This window comes from Tiliqua scincoides, chromosome 6, assembly GCF_035046505.1.
Source record: "Tiliqua scincoides isolate rTilSci1 chromosome 6, rTilSci1.hap2, whole genome shotgun sequence".
Classification (NCBI taxonomy): domain Eukaryota; kingdom Metazoa; phylum Chordata; class Lepidosauria; order Squamata; family Scincidae; genus Tiliqua; species Tiliqua scincoides.
The window spans coordinates 42,377,391-42,396,639 of NC_089826.1; the positions used below are offsets into that span (position 1 = coordinate 42,377,391).

The window sequence follows — 19,249 nt, forward strand, 5'->3', positions numbered from 1 at the left end:
TTGGTTTGCCCAGGGAAGGAGAGAAAGAGGAAGGTGCTTGCAAGCCCAAGCCTTGCTCATGTAGGTGGCATGTGCCGTATCACCTTCCTGATACATCGTCCTAAGAAAACTAACCCAGAAGGAACCTCTTAAGTGCTTATGGGAATCAAGGGGAGTCAGTGGGCCCTAATAAACTTTGTGACCATCACCTGAAGATGCCCTAGTTTGAACAGGGTCCAGCTTCTAGGAACTGGCTGCACCCAGATTGGTCCCATTTTCCAGCTCCAGAGTCTCCAAAATCACCCTTGTGGTCCAGGAGCAAAGATGGCTTCTGCTTGAACTCTTTTCCCAGACCTTGAAGATGCAGTGCCCATCGGCCCTACTGATTCTCAAGGGAAGAGTGGGAGAGCCGGACCTACTATAAAGCTGCTCAGTTGATTCCTAGCAGTTGTTGATGCTACACCTCATCCTGCTTTAACTCAGTGACTTATTAGCTAGCAGGCTCCCCTGCTCTTTAGAAGCTTTGGTCTCTGACCTGCTAAACATCTTCCCAGCCTGATCAGTAAGATGCAGCTGAGCTATGCAGTTGTGGTGGCAGAAAGTTATAATTACTTTTTAAATCCAAGAGATCTGCGCTACAGTATTTCTTTAAAATTTCAGTAATAGGTTTGATTATTGCATTTCTTTGAAGAGATAATCTTTGTATTCTTGTAAGGGAAGTATATTATATCATTACCTCTGAAATATTTTCAACTGTTCCTTCTCTTAGGTGCACAGTTGGATAACTGTGGGTTCACAATTCTGAGAAAATGCATCAGTGCTGTTGAAACAAGAGGTAATGACAAACTTGGATAAGTGTCGCTTTTTGCAAGAGTTCATCGTCTGAACTGAGAATGAGGTGGAGAGATGAAAGACTTCTTTTTACAGCTATAGCTGGATAATGGAAAGAAAGAAGGGGGAGAAAACAACAGCAACTCTGCTTCTGTCCAGCTCTGCCCTTTCATGACTTGTCTAGATCAGTGCCTCCCAAAGTTTTAATCACTGGGACCCACTCTTCAAAACAATAATCTGTTGTGACCCACTATACCAAGAAAGGAAATCTAGAAAGAAATAATCTGTGTACTGTGTTCCTGAGGCTGCTAGAGACCTTACAAATAGTATGTGTATGTAGACATTTCCCTAGAAATTGAGTTCAAGGACTGTTCTCTCAAACCTTTACAGTCATTCCAGGGTACCCAGAAGGCTGAACTGGAGAGTAAGACTTCCAGGCTGGAACTGGGTTCATATGTGATCTCCACAGTACACCAATTTCTACAGAAAATCAGAGAATGTAACATTTTAATTTGGGGGTATGAAGATTACCACAGGTTAGCATTCCAGCTAATGTTTTTCTTCTGTAAACTGGGCAAGGGCAGATTTTTTTTTTTTAATGTTGCAAAAACTTTGCGACCATCAAAAATCAGCTCGTGATCCACTGGTGGGTTCCAGCCACAGTTTGGGAAACACTGGTCTAGATATTTATTTTCAAGATGATCTTTGTAACACTGGAACATTGTAATCATCACAGCTCAAGGAGAAAAATAAACAATACCATCAGTACATTCCTATGCATGTTGACTTGGAAGTAACTGTCATAGAATTTAATGGAACTTGGAGCCCAATCCTGAGCTCTCCAGTGCCAGCAGTACACATGTGCCACCAGCTCTGGGTGTCACAAATGTGCCTTAAAGCATGTTTGCGGTACCCAGGTAGGGAAAGCCGGGCTGGGCCAGAAGCAATTGGTGCTGCACCTCAGTGCTCAGAGGAAGCCCTCAAAGAGCCGCCGAGGGTATTACAGCCGGACTGTAGTTCAGCTTTTCAAATCAGGGGATGGCGTTCCAGGAAGGCGGGGGGGGGGGTGGCGTTCCAGGAAGGCCCGGGGTGGGACTAGTGGAGGCCTCCTTCCCCAAATTTTATGCCCCGCGTTGAATTGTGAAGTCTGACATGCGGCTTCTCAAGTCTGCGCCGGCAAAATAACTGGTGCAAATGTGAGTAGCCCCAATGCGGGGCCTGGCACTTTCAGGGAGAAGAATTTTGTCCCCTTCCCCTGAGGATACCTCCAGTGGCCTCCATGGCCCACTGGATGCAGCGGTAGCAATTTTGGCGCTGCTGCACCTGGTGGCTCCAGGGAAGATAGGACTAGGCTGCCCGTCTCAGGTGAGTATGTAAGATGTCTGCAATCTTATGTTCATTTCCCTGGGACTAAGTCCCATTGAATTCTGAGACTTGCCTCCTAGTAGATATGCCCAGGATGGTGCTGTTAGTTTTGTAGCACTGTTCTCCACTGTTCACAGCCTTCATTGCTTTGCAACAATCCTGTAAATGCATAAGATAACTGTGTCAGGTGAAATATTATCACCAGTATGAGGGGCTGAAAACCTGAAAATGGAATATGATGACTTTTATAAGGCTACTCAGTAAGTTTATGGCTGAATTCAGATTTTCCTTACTTGCATTTGTGGCGTTTAATTGCAGTGCTACTGCAGAAGAGGAGTGTATATAATTTTTATGTTTTCAGTCCCATTTAGAAAATGTTTTTAAAAACTTGGAAAGCAAGCCATCTTTATGCTTTCTCACATCTTTAAAGCTGTTAAAATATATAAATGTCTTCTATTTATACTCCCTGTTCATTGTGGCATTGGGGCTAATTGTTTAAACTGCATGCTTTGTATGACTTGCTAACATACCTTCACATACAAAGTATCATGTCTATTAGAACTGTAACACTGTGCCATATGTATTACTTAGAAATTAATGAAGATTCATTATGTCTTTGAACAGTATTCTTATTGCAGCCATTTAATTCTTAAATAGTTTATTAACGATGACAACCTTATTCCCACGCATGTAGCAGAATGTTGTGATGGTAGATTCCTTGAGTTAATGCAACATTTCTCTTTGCATATATTCTGTTTATGGTTGCCAGATTGCAACCTGAAGATTCGGTCTTTGAATCCATTCATGGAACATAAGATGAAGCATGCAAAGCTTCTCTTGTCTTTCTTTTGAACCTGTCACCCACTCTGTCTCCCCGTCTGCTGTAGCAAGTAGGACTTGCTCCAGACAATATATCTGGAATCAAACTGAATGGGAGAAGCTGCAACTGCTTGGACTGGTATTTCATTGGTGCATTTAAAGGTAAAGAACAGATTGCTGAGGTTCACAACCAGGCAGCCCTGATTCTGTTGCATTGAGAATTGTGAGAACTTGAGTTCTCCGATTCTATATGCCACCAATGAGAATATTTCAATGTATATTAAAGATTAGTGCAGTATAAGGCACTGCTTTAAACAAGCCCTAGCATTCACTAGTCTTTTACATTAAAATTCCTGGTTATTTGCAGACTCCTCAACTTGCATTAATCTTTTGCTGAGAATGTTTAAACATACTTTCTTGTGTGCTGTAGGAGACTTGCAGAAACTATTCTAGAGAGGAATCTTGTTTTTTCTGTCTTCTGTAAGATAACTAGTGAAATAATAGTAGCTAACTATTTGTGAGATTAAAATTTGTATTGGTTTTGTTGAGCCTGAGGTATGTATGGAGGAAAAAACTATACCCTTCAGGCATCCTACTGAGCGAAAGGCTTGGACCCTAAAACAGAATAACTCTAAGTGTCTTGCACTTTTGTTGTACATATTCCAAAGCTGTTTTATACAACTTCAAAAATTTAAGGACAGATGTCTCTTCATAGTCTTTGTCTCTATCCCAGGTTTTTATCATTCGGTTTTAATGGATATCAGGTTGATGTGGGTGGAAAGAGGGCTGTCTAGTGTAGGTGGAAACTGAGAATAGGCTTGTCATATTGGAGGAAAGTCTGGTATGCAAAACAAAACACAAAAAATAGATGTTGAATATAAACTTACCGATGGTTAACTTTCTCTTGCATTACTTGAATGATGAAGCAAAAAAAAAGTTTATCTACTTGAATCATTGGACTTAGTTTAGAAACATTTTGTATGGCATTATAGAAAACAGTTTTGTTCATTACTGCAATTCATATTATGGCTTTAACAGCCCAATCGTAGCTTGGGTGGCTCCCGTGTGGAAGTCACTTCAGCTGTCATGCAACAAGCTGCAGATGGAGTGCACAGCACTCCATTGGTAGGTAGCCATTCTGCAGGTGCTGCTGCAAGAGGTGGCAGCCCTGTGACTCAGCTGCTGGACTTTGCCACACCTGCAAGACCAGGTAAGACAGCAGTGGGGGTGGGGCGGAATGAGAGCAGGGAGGCAGCAGGAGGGGGTGCAGTGGTATGCGGTGGGTTCTGTCTCATCTGTTGAAGAGATACCTGCCCCTTTTCTCTCCAAAAGTGGTGGCATATAACTGAGAAAACTCATTTACACGGGACACCTCCCCTGCTGGATGCAGCACATGCTTTTTGGGCACAACTGTATCAGTGACAGAGGTGGAGAATAGGATCGGTCCCTGAGTGACCAATCATTTGTATTTGATCAGTGTTTTGTTTCCTGCCCGATAGAGAAATACTGTGGCTTGAACTCCAGGAGTTTGCTTTCGTTCTGACTTTCCCACAGCTCTTGCCAGACCCAATCCCTGAGTTTATACTCAGGTAGTTCATTGGGCATGGGAAGGGTAGGTTGATCTTGTACTGTATGCCTCTCACGTTGGAAATTGATAAAGAATACACAAATAAGTTGAACTGCATTGAATCAAATATGGCTCAAACCTACCTGCATTTACATAATCTGTATGTATGTGAACTACCTTGAAACCATCAGGTGAAAGGTGGGTAATAAATGGAAATAATTAAAAAATTAAGAGAAAAAGTACAGTCAATTTTTGTCATCCTTTGAGAATTCATTAAGTTCCATAAGAATTTATATGCATTTACTACATTTTGTTATATAATAGCTACTTGCTATGAAGATAGATGGCAGCAGTGAGCTGTCATTCTTTGGCCTTTCTTAAAAATACATCTGCTTCATTGATGAGGAAATAGAAACTTCACCAGAAGGGGAAAAAAAAATAATGGACACAGCCTGCAAATGTGGTTTTTTTTATTTTTTGCAATGACCAATAAAACGTACAAAACTTGGGATTTGTGTGTATGTTTTTACAAGACTATTAATGATCCAGTTAAGTCATAAAAGGTTTTCTTTCCCTACAAAATTTATTTTTAATGAGTATACCTTACTTAAACAATATTTATGACAATAAATTACAACTTTATAATGGTATTAGTTTTTAGTTTGAACTATTAGAATATTCTTATACAAACTTTATGCCTTAAAGTAGGGGTCTCCAAACTTTTTGGTCAGAGGGCTGCATCAAATATCCAGCATGGTGTGGAGGGCTGGAAAAAAATTTAAATATAAAATTTAAATAAACAAATTAGAGATAGAACTTAGATGAGTGAATAAATGAATCAATGGGCTCATTCATTCAACCTCTCTGGCCCTCAGAACATCCTCCAGGCACTATCAGAGCACAGTACTGGTCATGTTCAGTTGAGTGGGCCAGAGGCTTCAGGGGACAAGAGGTTGGCCAGAGGCCGGAAAGAGGCTTGCTGCGGCCTGCATCTGGTCCCCTGGGCCGGAGACCCCTGCCTTAAAGAATCATGTGCCTTCTGGACATTCAGTAGTAGTGAATATTCCTCTCATTCTAGGTGAAGCAAGTATGATTCAAAACAGTTGTGTAAATAAAGAAGTCAAGAGATGGTTATTTCCCATTCTCTACTCCTCTGCCATGCTTTTGGTCATAAATCTAGTTATATTATAGTCATAGAAACTGTGCTAATGTAGCTTTGAGATAGTTCAGAGCATTTTTAAGGCTTTCACATCTAATTATTTGTGCTTTTATTTCCCCACCAGGTATAAATGATCAAGGATTATACCGAGTTGTGGGGGTGAGTTCAAAGGTCCAGAGACTTCTGAATTTATTGATGGGTATGCCTCTTATTTTTATATCCACTTTTTCTATGCCAATCTTTCTTAGCCTACTGTCTGTTTGTATATTCAAGTTCCTATGTAATATTATTAACAATACTTATATACCGCTTTTCAACCAAAAATAGTAGCACAAATGTGCAAAATAGTAGCACACTTGGAGGGAGGAGATTTTGCTCAGGCTATATCTTGGTGGAAAGATTAAAATGTGTAGCATTTTATATTTAAGGTTCCCCCTTATCCACTGTGATGTCCATCCTGGGGGCGGAATCAAGGGGTGCGTTGTCTACTGTGCGGTCGAGGCCCGCCCAGTCTCTCCCTGGCCGGTACAAAGAACAGGGAACCGCAAAAGGGGTTTGTTGACCTTTTTTACTTTAGTTGCGGTTTTTACATTCATCTGAGGGGCCCTGTTTCATCACAGGGACCCCAGGGGCATCCCCCATACAGTGTCAGTTAAAGTCCATAACAATCCCTGAAAAGGGGTCAGTTACCTCACAGGTTCCCTCTCCAGTAATCCTCACTACGAGTTGTGCCGGGTACGTTGTGCTTCCTGCTGGGAGGCAGGTATGTCAGGCCCGTCCCCTTGGAATGGGAGGGTTCGGGTTTGCGTTCCTTTCTCGATCCCCCAGGTAGTTTTTGGCCTAGAGGCATCAAGGTTCCTTGCCCGGCCAGATAGGGAATAGTCCTTTCTCCAGGTAAGTGGGGTCAGGCTAGATAGGCTTCTGGGCTCTCCTCCAGTTGGGGCTCTCCCATAGCCCTGGGGAGTGTCTCCCCTCTTTTGGCCGTAGTCCCTGGCCTCGGCCAGCCTGTGGCTGCTTCCAGACTGTGTCTGCCTCCAAACTACAAACGGCCTCCTTTCTTTTACCTTATCTATCTCCTCCCTCCTGGAACTCAGGAAGGTGTTTCCTTCCCCTTTGGCTGCCTGTTCTCCTCTTGTCCTCCTGGGCAGTCCTTCCAGCCCCACCTCTTCCTGCTCAGCCTGGACCTGAGATCTCTACTGCAAGCCCCGCCCCACCTGTTAAAAGGGGTAGCTGCACCTGGGCTGCTATGTTTCTTGGGAGGCTCCTGCCCTGCCCAATAGGTGAGTAGGCTGCCAGTAGGGATGGCCCAGGAGCTTTACCCTCTCTGGCTGGCTCCTTGTCCTCCCAGGGCATTCCCCTGGGGGTTCCCTTGGGCTGTGCTCCCCCTCCTTTAGTTCGCCCTCCTCCTGCCCTGCTGTGAATCGCTGCCCAGGGTAAGTCCCTGGGTGACACCCACCCACCCCCAATTAGGGTAAATCAGAATATTATGTTGTCAAAAATCTAAGAAGCTTGCTCTACATTGCAGTTTAGAACAAGCTAAGGAGTGATGTAGGGCAAATATCTCCTTATTTTGCTTGGATGTGCTGCTGCAACAAGTACCATCTCTATTTTTTATTTTTAGTTTTTCTAAATCTTTTTTTAATTTTAGTTTTTAATTTTCCCTTAGTCCCAACAGGCAATTCTGGCTAACCTAATTCTCACTAAGTTATGGGTACTTGGATGAAATTCTATACTAGTGTATCGTCTAGTGACACGCTAGCAGTCAAGACTGCAGTGTTTCCAGATTTTTTTGACCAGAGCACTTGACAGTACATGCAGTCAGATGGGGCCACTGGGATTATTTCAGTTTTCTGATTCTCCCAAACCTGTCACTTGACAGCAGCATGGGGCTGATTCTCTAGGATTCATTGATATTCAGAGAAGCTAGTTTGCAACAGGCTCCTCTCCAGAACCATGCATGCTCCATCTGTGCTGATAACACAGTGTTCTTTGGCAGAGAAAACTAGAGGAAACCAGCAAGTGAATTCATTTCATTACCCCAGACATTATGTGAATAGCAAAGCACTCGTATATTATGCTGCTGTCAGTTCCTTGCCACCTGTATGACTCTCTTTTAACAGGTTGTCTCTTCAGGAGTTATGATAGGACGTCAGGCTTGAGATTCTACATGCCATGCTGTGTCAATTTGTCATAATGCTCTTGCTAAATATTCGTTTATTTGATACCTTTAATCAGTTAGCAATTCTGTGGTGTTCAAGGAATGCACGTAAGCTTCTCTGTATCTTGAAGCATCACATCATTGAAAAAATATTAGGAGGTGAAAAAGCTAGGATGTCAAAAGCCACTGGGGTCAAAAATTGAGTTTGGATATGCTGCTAATCAAAGACATTTTAAGGAATAGACTTTGCTGTTAATGCCTATGATGGAGGGAACTTGGGCTGTTTTAAATATCACAGAAATCGCTAAAAGTAGTGTTTTACTTTTTTACATTGTTTTTTAAATGGATTTCCTTTAAGATGATTTTTGGCATCCATGTGAGTTCTGGGAACAGAACCCTTGTGGGTACCCAAACTATAATGTAGTAAGGGTGGGATTTACTACCCAAAGTAGGTATGGTGCTTTATATGGAAATGAGCAGCAGTAAACCACATTCCTGTCCTCTCACCTTGCAACTTTTTCATGCAGTCTCTTTAAACAAATAAGGAATTAAAGGGACTACTTAAGAAGCAGCAAAGTGAGTAGTAGGAAAGCAGACTGATGCAGCTCCATCCATGGCAGGTTGGAGGGAGACAGTGGCAAACGGAGGAAGAATGTTTGCCATACACATAACCCCGCTGCTTGACTTGAGCCACATTGCTTCATGAATGGGTCAGCTGTGTCTTGGGCCACCATTTGTTTGTTCCCAATTTGTTTGGTTTGTATTGGCACTTCCATTAGCAAGAACCAAATTACAAGGGTCGCCCAGAAAGTAATGCACCACATTTTTTTTCTCAGCCTACAGTAATGGTACGAATGCAAAACTTTAGATATACATTATTTGAATTTTCAGGAGTGCGCACACAAATTTTTGGTTTCTTCAGACAGATAGCGTAGCTGCAGCAGTGTTTCGAAATGGCGTCTGTAAGTAATGTACGTTACAAGCAGCGTGTCGTCATTGAATTTCTCACTGCGGAGAAAGAAACTGTTGGGAACATTCACAACGTTTGTGTACAGTTTATGGAGAATCTGCAGTTGACAGAAATACGGTTAGTCACTGGGCACAGAGGGTGAGGCCATTAGAAGGCGGTTCGGCAGAGATCCAAGATTTGCAGCGTTCGGGGCGGCCATCCTAAGGCTGTCACACCTGACAAGATGCAGCTTGCTGATGTACTCATTCGCGAGGACCGACGCATAACGACTAGGCAGTTGGCGCTGAAGCTGTCAATCAGCAAAGGAAGTGTGGATGCAATCATCCGTGCTCTTGATAACTCGAAAGTGTGTGCACGATGGGTTCCGCGCTGTCTTACGGTGGACCACAAATCTCTCAGAAAAAACAGTTCTTCTGAGTTGCTGAAACGTTTTGAAGATGAGGGGGAAGCGTTCTTGTCCAGGATTGTGACAGGTGATGAAACCTGTGTTCACCATTTTGAGCCCGAAACAAAACGGCAGTCGATGGAATGGTGTCAACCTCAATCTCCACAGAAGAAAAAATTCAAAGCAACTGCTTCTGCCGGTAAGGTCATGATCACTGTGTTTTGGGACTGTGAGGGCGTCATACTCATTGATGTGATGCCAAGAGGCAGCACCATTAATTCTGAAGCTTATGTGAAGACACTAACCAAACTCAAGAAGAGCTTCCAGCGACTTCGGTGCCATAACAACCCAGGTGAATGTTTGATTCAACATAACGCTCGACCTCACACAAGTTTGTGGACTTCGGAACACATCACTAAACAGGGTTGGACTGTGTTACCCCATCCACCCTACAGCCCTGACCTAGCTCCCTCAGACTTCCACTTGTTTGGGCCATTAAAGGATGCCATTTGCGTAAGACATTTTGAGGATGACGAAGAGGTGATTCGCACAGTGCAGAAATGGCTTCGTGACCAGAACAAGGAGTGGTACCAACAGGGCATACATGCCCTTGTGTCTCGCTGGAGGAAGGCCATAGAACTGGACGGAGATTACGTGGAAAAATAGGGAGTGTAGAAGAAACATCATTCTTTCTTGTGTGTAAGTTTCATTGTGTTCAATAAATAATTGTTGAAGAAAAAAAATGTGGTGCATTACTTTCTGGGCGACCCTCGTAGCTCTCTCTCAGACCCACTTAAATCAATGAAAAAAATAGAGAGAAGATGAAAATGGGGTTTCTGCTACAGGGCAGATCAGAATTGTCCAGTGGCAGTGCTTGGACACTTACCAGACTACTGCCTATTTGAAACAGCATTAGTTAAGGCCTATGAGAAGTTTTAATATCACAGTTCCTATACCAAAGCTAAACCAGGTTTGGATGTTTGATGCTAGTATTCTTATTATGAAGCTAAGTGCTATAGCCTGTCCACTTGATAGCTATGGATCAGCATTCACTGTGTGTGTCAATATGATACTTAAATAATGTTAATGCCTTCGAAACTTTTTTTGTTTTCCTTCCTACCCTGTCCTGGCTCCTCTCTGCTTCTGTAGTCTTTTCTGTATTAATTTTTTTCAGAATAAGCATGCCCTTGGTTAAAGTATTTGGTGCTAGGTCTGACTGCAAGCTTTCCCCCCCAGTGTTTTAACTTCCTTTCACATAAGTCACACTGGACTATGTGAAGGCTATGTGAAGCCTATGTGAGGCTTACTTCAGAGTAGACCGGTCCTGGATTAAGTTGTTAAAGCACAGGGGCCTGCTTTGAACATTGTGTGTGTGTGTGGATGGGTGGGTGTCTGTGTCTCTGTGTACCCCCCTTTTCTAGCTGCTTGTCCATATGTTCCTGGAAGTAAGTCCTGCAGGACACTGTAGGATTTTCTTCAGAGTAATCACACTGTAAGTCTGCCGCATTTGCTTTCTGTATTTCCAATCTTCTTGGCTCTGCTGTGCTCTGTTTGATTCCTAATCTCTTTCTGTTCCTCTCCATTGTGAACTTCAAATAGCTCATGCTACTCACTGTGAAAACATAAATCCTTCTCCTGCCTGAGCCTGCCGCAGTCCTTGTAAGCTGCATAGCCTCTCTAAGAATCGATTGCATTGCCCCCTGCATTCTCTAGGTGTGGTGGCGTAGCCGGAGCGGGGGCGGAGCACTCGGCCTGGCAGGGAGGTGGGTAAGCGGCCCCTCCCTTCGCAGCCATTCCCAGCAGGGGTGGTGGTGTCAAAACGGAGCTGTGTGGCAAATGGAATTATCCAAGTAACAGAAGAGACGTATCTGCAGTTCTTTCATGGGTTGTTTGTTGTTTTTTTTAATAGAGAAGGGTTGCATTTAGAGTTGTATGTTTGAGAATACTTTGGAACTCTGCATACCTCTAGTAGTTATCTACAGGTCCCTGCCTGTTTTCTATGGGTGGCCTTATTTTGGTTACAGACCTATAGGCACCAAATGTTCTCATAGAGTTCAGCATTATCAGGAATAGATGCTGCGTGTTTGTGTGCAACTTGTTCATTTAAATGCCACTGTCAGAGAAGCCAGACATATTCCATTGGTGGCTTCAAGTTGCTGTTTCTAACATACTTTGAGTTTCATAAACAGAAACCTGGGAATGTGGTTAACTCTTAGGAAATTAAGATAACTAGAGAGCCCACGTGATGTAAAGAATTGCATTTCAGACAGAAACCTTGTTTAAAATCTCTGTTCAAAACCGTCTCTGGGTGACCTTGGGCAAATTGCTACCTTACAGCCCAATTTCCCTCATTTGGTGGTTGTGAGGATAAAATTGAACTACTACTTGTATATTACCCCGTTTTCCTTGAAGGAAGAGAGAAGCCCAAATAATGAATTATTTCTTTTCTTAGTGTATGATAGATTATGATGAATTCCAGCAGCAGCTGTATTTAACTTGAAGACAAAATTAGATTTGTCCTGACTTGTTCTATGACCTCTTGGGGGGGATGCTTTTTTGGAATTACAGTTGGGTCTGCATATCTGCTGATCCCGTTTACTTAATATAGGGTTCCCTCTTTTCCGTGGTTTCAGGTATCCATGGGGGGGGGAGGAACCTGTCCCCTGTGGATACCGGGGCATGCCTGTACTTTTTTGGTGTGTTTAGTATGCTCTTTTGAAACTGCTGCTATTAGCCTGTGAAAATTAAGATGTAGACAGTATCAGATTTTGACTAATTGATTTATTTTGCAGTTAGTGTGGTTTGCTCACAGTGTCAATAGCATAGCATACAACTGTTATTTGAAGTAACAAAAATAAATGGTTGCATGCCCTGAATTACAGTATGTTTTCACAAGTGCCAAAGCACTGAAGAATAAGGAGGCATTCAAGTGATCCTTGATCAGATACATAATATGATAGCAGAATGACAAAAACTCTTAACTTTTAATAAAAACTGTTCCATCTTTTTAGGCAAATTTTTTATTCACAACTCTATATAGAGAGCATTCTGTATTATTGTTAGGCACCATGATACATTTTTGGGAAAGGTGAAGTAGAAATCTTGGTAATAGAGATTTATTAACAAATAAATAAAGATGTAATACATTAGAAATAGGGTAAAGGTATGGTTGTAACTATTTAAGACTGCTTCCTGAATTCCAGTCTCAGTATGTACCTGAATTCAAGCTATATATTCAGTTCATAAAATGTCCACCAGATTTGGTGATAGGAGAACTCAATCTCTTTCTCCTACCCTTTTCTAACTGAAAGCTCCTCCCATTTCCATATCCACCACTCTCCCAAGTTGTTTCCAAGGGCCAGCTGCCTATTCATTTAGGTTTAGGACACCATTTTGAGGAGGGAAGGAAGAAACGAAGATTCTTGAGAAGTAGAGAGGAGTAAGAGAGACTGCCCCCCAATTTTCTCACCTTCCTTTCCCTATGTAGTGAGGGTAACATGCTGAGAGACAAAGAGCAAAATTAGGCAGGTATCTTGAATAGTGGTTACTAGTTACAAGTTGGTGGAAAATGTTTGACTTGCATTTAAAAACCATTTGAATAAATGATCTAATGGGAGTGAATATTCAGCTATGTAAATAAATTGGTTGACAGAGCTCTAGTAAAGAAGATAATTAAATAATTTTCTTGTTTCTTGTTAGAACAGGCCACACCTTCAATAAGGGAACCTACTTTGATTTGTTCTCTGTTAAGTGTAGTTACATTCTGAAGTGTGTGAACTGATCAATATATAATCAGGACCAGTTAACACTGCTGTAGTTTTTGTAATATTTTCTGTCACTTGCCACAACAGTAAACTGAAATGTGTATTAAAAAGTCACAACGTGCCACAGTAAGCTTGTTTGATATGTTGGACTGTAAATATCGTCTTCAAGATAAAATAATAGCACCAACCTGTTTAAAAAAATTGAACATGCATAGTTCCATTTTCCTGAATTTGTCAGTAAGAATCCTTTGTTTTTGATCATCCAGGCATTTTACAGCTCTGTTTTACTGAACCACTCTTTACTTATGGAGAATGAAGTCAATAGGAAGATCAGTGTATTGTATAACATTGATCAGAGATATTTTTACAACAAAAGAAGCAAGTGGATATATAACTGCCTCCTTCCCTCTTATAGTTATAGATCCTGACTGTAGTAGAGTTTGTTTTAATTTTATGCCATAGCCCTAGTGAATTTTTCTAGCAATTTCTTGCATAGTAACCAGCATCTCATTAACCTGTTATTACTGTGCTATCCTTGAGTACTTTCTGTCCTCGTGTATCATAGTATGAATATATTTTTTTTTACTTTTTCCCATTGATGCAATACTATAAGCAACTGCAGTAACTTACATTTCTTGCTGCTAGAAATTGTTTTCTTTGAGCTGAATATTTGATGTGTATCTTTGACAGTTATTTCCTGAAATCTTTATTAACTAGAAGCGTCAAAACTTTCAAACATCCCTTGGCTTGAATTCAAAGGTGCCCTGACATGAGTGTAAAGTACTTCAGAAGGACTGGTAGACTTCTCCATTTTAAATAAGTCCCTCTTCCACTGCTGCCCTTCCCTAAACCTGAGGGTCTAGAGCAGCGGTGCTCAGTACGTCGATCGGGATTGACCTGTCGATCCCGAGGCAAAATTAGTAGATCGCGGAGCCCTGTCTGTAGGCACTGACACACACACACACACACACACACACACACACACACACACACACACACACACACACACTCACACACACAGGGCTGGCAAGCTGGGCTCCCCCCTAACTCCGCCCCCTCGCAGGAGCCCCCGAGCCTGCTCAAGGTGCGCGAGGATCGCGCTGGCCGCAGGGCGGAGGATCGGGGCCGAGGCTGGCCGGGCAGCTCCGGGCGCCTGACAGGCTCCCTCCTCCGCCCCATGCTGGCTGCGGGGCTTCCTTGGAGGGCATCAGAGAAGGTGACGCCGGAGGAGGAAGAGGAGGAAGCCGCGGGAGTTTGCAGAGCCGAGGACAGCCGGGGAGGAGGGCGCAGCCTGGCAGCGGCGTGCCCGAAGAGGAGGAGGAGGAGGAAGGAGCGGACCCGAGGGGAGGGGCTCCCCCTGCCGCCCATCCCCGTGGTGTAGGCGTTTCGTTTCTCTAGGCAGCGTTCCCGGGTCCGCCCGTGCCTGGATGGAGAGGGCCGCCCTTTCTGGTCCCGTGAGCGGATGTTTGAAATCTCTGTTGATACCTCCGGGCTGGCCGCAAAGTTGTGGGCGCTGCTGCCCCCCCTTCCTGTGGGCTCTCCCCGGGAGGTGAGAGCTTGAAGTGGGGCGGGCGGGTGACAGTGGCTGTCAGTGGCTGTCAGTGCCTTCTTGGGTCCATCTGTGGCCAGTTGTGTGGGTGTGTGAGTGTAGTCGGGGTGTGATGGTGGGGGTGTTTTGTGTTTGTGGTGGTGGGGTGGGGTGGGGTGGAGTGGAGTGTGTGTGTGGTGGAGTGTGTGTTGTGTGTGCATGCAGTGGGGGTGGTGGGGGTGAGGTGTGTGTGTTGGGGATGGTGGTGGAGGTGTTTTGTGAGTGCGGTGGGGTTGGGGTGTGTGGTGGGGTGGGGCTATTTTGTGTTTGTGGTGGGGTGGAGTAGTGTGTGTGTGGTGGAGTGTGTGTGTGTGTAGTGGGGGTGAGGTGTGTGTGTTGGGGATGGTGTTGGAGGTGTTTTGTGAGGGGTGGGGGTGGGGTTGTTTTGTGTGTGTGGTGGTAGTGGGGTGTGTGTGGAGGGGTGATGGTGGGGATGGTGTGTGTGTGTGTGTGTTTTGTGTGTGGTGGGGCTGTTTTGTGTGTATGTGGGGTGGGGCTGTCCTCTTACAGGCTTATTTGCAATAAATGCACATTTTGCTGCCTGGAATAGGATGTTGAATAGAACAGGACATTGTATATACATAGGGGGGAGGAAAGTTCAATGGGGGGGGGTCCTGGCTTGGAAAAGTCCCTGTTCCCCTCTTGTCTTCTTGCCCCATTCACTCTACCCCCCCACTTGTCCTCCCCCTGTACAGTGCCCCCCCACTTGTCCCATCCACTCAAGATCCATTCCCCTGGCCCTCATTCATCTATCCCCCCCCCCCAGCCACTTAAGCCTGAGTAAGAAGTATGGCTTGGCTAGACCACCCTAGTATGCCACTAACAGTCCTCAGGTGTGCCCTGGGGGGTTTGGGGCAAGCTCAGGCATTACAAAGTAATTACAAGTAATTACAAGTTTAAAATAAATAAAATGTATTGTTATTGTAAAATAAATAAAATATATTGATATAAAACAATAAAATATTGTTTGTTTATAAACTATAAAAATGTTTATAGTTAATTATGTTGTGTTGTGCAATATTGGCTCATGCGGTTATGCACGGTACACCAACATACATTGTACACATAAATGTTATATGTTATGATGGCGTGAACATTGTAAAAAACTCTGGTAGATCTCCGGGCCTTGCTGGGTTTCAAAGTAGCTCTCAAGCCAAAAAAGTGTGAGCACCCCTGGTCTAGAGGATCCCTTGTCTCTCAAGAGCATCAGGGCAGGGCAGAGAAGGCTGCAATGGGGAGCAAGGACAGGAGAGCCCTATTACACAAGTGGAGTTATGCTTTTGCATCTTGGTATCTGAGCCGTTGTTCATATTAAATCACTTGGGGCAATGATGTTGGAATGTAGTTTTATGCTGTTGCATGCTACTACTTGCTGCTCTCCTGTATAGAAAGTCAGCTCTGTTTCCTCCTTCCAGCACAGAAAACGTCTACTTTTTTCTTTCTTTCTTCATCAGTAAATAGTTCCACTTCTAGCAGTGGGAGGCTGAGTAGTCCCTTTCGCTCCAGGGTGGAAAGAAGATATTCTTTTCATATCAAAGAAATTGGTCAAGTCATTACTGCATCTGCAGTAGTGCAGACCCCTGCCCTTTGGTTATCTGCTAGATACGTAGTACTGTGCAACGAACACACATTATCTCCTTACTGACGTACCTGTGTTGCATTCTGTGTTGGCAGTGTTGGCAAGATTGGACGGGCGATATGGGGTTGATGTCTGCATGATGTCAATAACAAATACTTTGGGCAAGATCCATATGCTTCCCTCCACAAAGCTTTTGTTCTGTAGAATTGTATAATGAATTGATGTACAGCTCTCATCTTACCCAAGCCCCAATTATACCTCTCTAGATGCAAAAACATGTAATGAAATTGATCTGGAAAATTCCATGGAATGGGAAGTGAAGACCATAACCAGTGCTATGAAACAGTACTTGAGGTAAACTGACACTACTTTATGGTTGCAATTTTATCTCTAGTTGCTGATTTAAAGGTTTTATTATTCAGTTGAAAAATGTGTACTTCTTTAGAAGAATCTGATTAATATATTTGATAATCCTATTTATGAAAATGTTTCATGATAAACTTACAGTCTGAACTCAGTTACTTCTGGGTTCAGAGACTGCGCAAGTCTCTGGAAATTGCCAGTAAGAGGCTCAGGGAAGGCGAAAGGGTCTTTCCAAGTGCGCAAAAACCACATCTAGAACCTGTGACCACCAAGCAGAGCCTTTTACCAGCCATTTCTAGCATCCTGCATAGTCTCGCAGCTGGCCAGCAATGTGTGGCTCCCCAAGGAGTGTGTTGCAATGCCCCAGGTCTTCACAACACATAGTTTGGGAGCCTCTTACTTATGAAATAGACTTCAGAGTACATAAACTCAGGTGTAAGGATTCTAGTTGTACGTGAGACGATAGACAGCTCATTTCCTCATCCTGGTCATATACCCAAAGCTTACCCCTCCACCCTTAGCACAATTATGATGCTCAAGTGGGTATTTGATGAAACAAGGATTCTTCCCACTCTTACGCATGGTAAGGTATAGTTGTTTACTGGGTGTGCATTAAAAGATATGTAACACGTACAAACAGGTGAAAACTAATTTGAGTGTGGGGATCCTGTGTAATGGTCAGTGACACAGCTTGATGGTTCAGCAGGAAAGAAAGAGGAAGGTGAGAGTGAAAGGTGCAACAAAACAAACTTTACGGTGGGGATAATTAACAGTAATGGAGGGGAATCAGATTAAGGCAATGCAATCTAAATACTCTTAGGGCACAATCTGGAGGTGCCCTTGGGCCGACGCAAGTCCCTTGCGCTGACCCAGGATGGTCACAAACGTGCCGAACGGCATGTTTGCGCCTCCTTGAGAGGAAACCAGGCTGGTGCTCCAAGAAGCGCCGCCCTGCAGAGGCTGACGCAAACCTCCGCGCCAGGTTCCTCTTTGACTCTTGTGTTGGCCCCATGTGGGCTGATGCAAGGACAAAAGGTAAGCGGGGGAAGGCGGAGAGGAGGCAGGAGGGAGGCCTTCCTGGGCGGGGGGAGGGCGAGTGGTGGTGGAGGGCAGGCAGGGAGGTGGGGCTGGGATCCAGTAGTTATTCCGGATCCCATTCCCCATTCCCTGGAAGAACAGAGCGTCTCCAAGCTGCTCTGCTCTCCTCAGACTTGTGCCACCTCAGGAGATGGTGTAAGTCAGAGGAGACCCATGGGGCCAGAGGCCCTTACCCAGGGGTAAGGGGAAATGTTTTCCCTTTCCTCTGGCTGAGCTGGATACAGCGCAAGCCTTTTGATTTACCTATTCCAGCGCAGAATAGGATTGTGCTCTTAGCCATTCATTTGCATAAGTATAAACCGTTGCTAAAAGAGAGGAGGAGAAAGGAAAGTCCTTACAAAGAAAAAGGGTGTGTGTCATGATGTTAATGTAGGGGAAAAGCATAGGTATATGAATTTCTCTCTTTGGAATGTTTATGCTTGGAATGAAATACCAATAAAAATGAGTAGATGTTTAATTCTGTTTTAATAATTCCACATAATTTTTCTTAACAGAAGCCTTCCGGAGCCCCTAATGACATACGAGTTACACGGAGAATTCATCATTCCGGCCAGTAAATATTTGACTACAGTAAAAACTTACCTCTTTTAAGACAGTAATGATATAGATTAGGGGGAATAATAATTTCAAATAAATTGTTCCTTTCAAGAAATTAACTAACTAATAGTTTAAAGGTATCCTCAGAAATATTTTAAATGAAAACTGTTTGGAAATCATGTTTCCCTTCTAGATACCGGCATTCCTGCAAGTTCATAAAAAGTTTGAAAGTGCAAAAATGTATATAATTAGACTTATTTCAGTCATTTCTGCCCAGTGTTGCATATATGCAACAGGGATCAAATGTGTACAGCTCTGGGCTGGGCAGAAATTTAGTCAGAGGTTGACAATCTTAAACCATGTCAACAGAATAAAAATTTCATCTTTTTAAGCTTACCCTGCAGTTTTTCCCCCAGACAAACAGAAATGGCACATCAAAAGAATTGCTTCAATTTATTATTAAAATATATTTGACAAGAAGAGTAAATTTATTTTAAAGATAAATAAAAATGCCACCCCCTCAAAACAGAGAAAGCTAGGATTTGAAAGAGGTGACAGAAATATTTACACTTAACCTTTAGCAAGAATTATGTATTACACAAAGTATGAGACTTTTAAAATTAAAAATTACTGCTTCATTCTCTAATGCAGAAAGTGGCAGCCCTGAGTCCCGTGTTAATGCTATCCACTTCTTGGTCCATAAACTTCCAGAGAAGAACAAAGAAATGCTGGATATTTTGATGAAACACTTAGCAAAGTAAGCATCTTGTATCCCAATTTAGTTTTCCGATTTTTTCCCCTGTATCCACAATGGGCTTAATTAATTATGTTCTATGTAAAAACATAACTTGCAAAACAGATGTGAAACTTGCTTTCTTCTGTGTATATTTTGGAGAAGGATACTGAAATGTAATCCATAAGTGAAGACTTACATGTGTTTGCTTAGCAGCAGTGCTGTTCCAGGTGCGATCCAGGGTAAAAAGTGTTTTTGTTCGTTTGTTTTTGCAAACTTGTAGATCATTGGAGATTTGTTAGTAAATTTAAATTGGCTTCACACCACCCTCTTGCTAGAATTTAAATGTTGGAG

The 19,249-nt window shown here is 43.2% G+C and overlaps 1 protein-coding gene across 3 annotated transcripts in view; it reads left to right on the forward strand.

Moving 5' to 3' along the window:
- ARHGAP10 (Rho GTPase activating protein 10) overlaps window positions 1-19,249 on the forward strand; it is a 142,664-nt gene that overhangs the window by 68,443 nt on the left and 54,972 nt on the right. For all 3 annotated transcript variants that reach the window (XM_066632876.1, XM_066632874.1, XM_066632875.1), the window contains 5 exons: window positions 749-814; window positions 5,845-5,919; window positions 16,431-16,518; window positions 18,120-18,178; window positions 18,814-18,919. In XM_066632876.1, coding sequence (XP_066488973.1) covers window positions 749-814; window positions 5,845-5,919; window positions 16,431-16,518; window positions 18,120-18,178; window positions 18,814-18,919 — 394 coding nt within the window. The remainder of the gene's footprint in view (window positions 1-748; window positions 815-5,844; window positions 5,920-16,430; window positions 16,519-18,119; window positions 18,179-18,813; window positions 18,920-19,249) is intronic.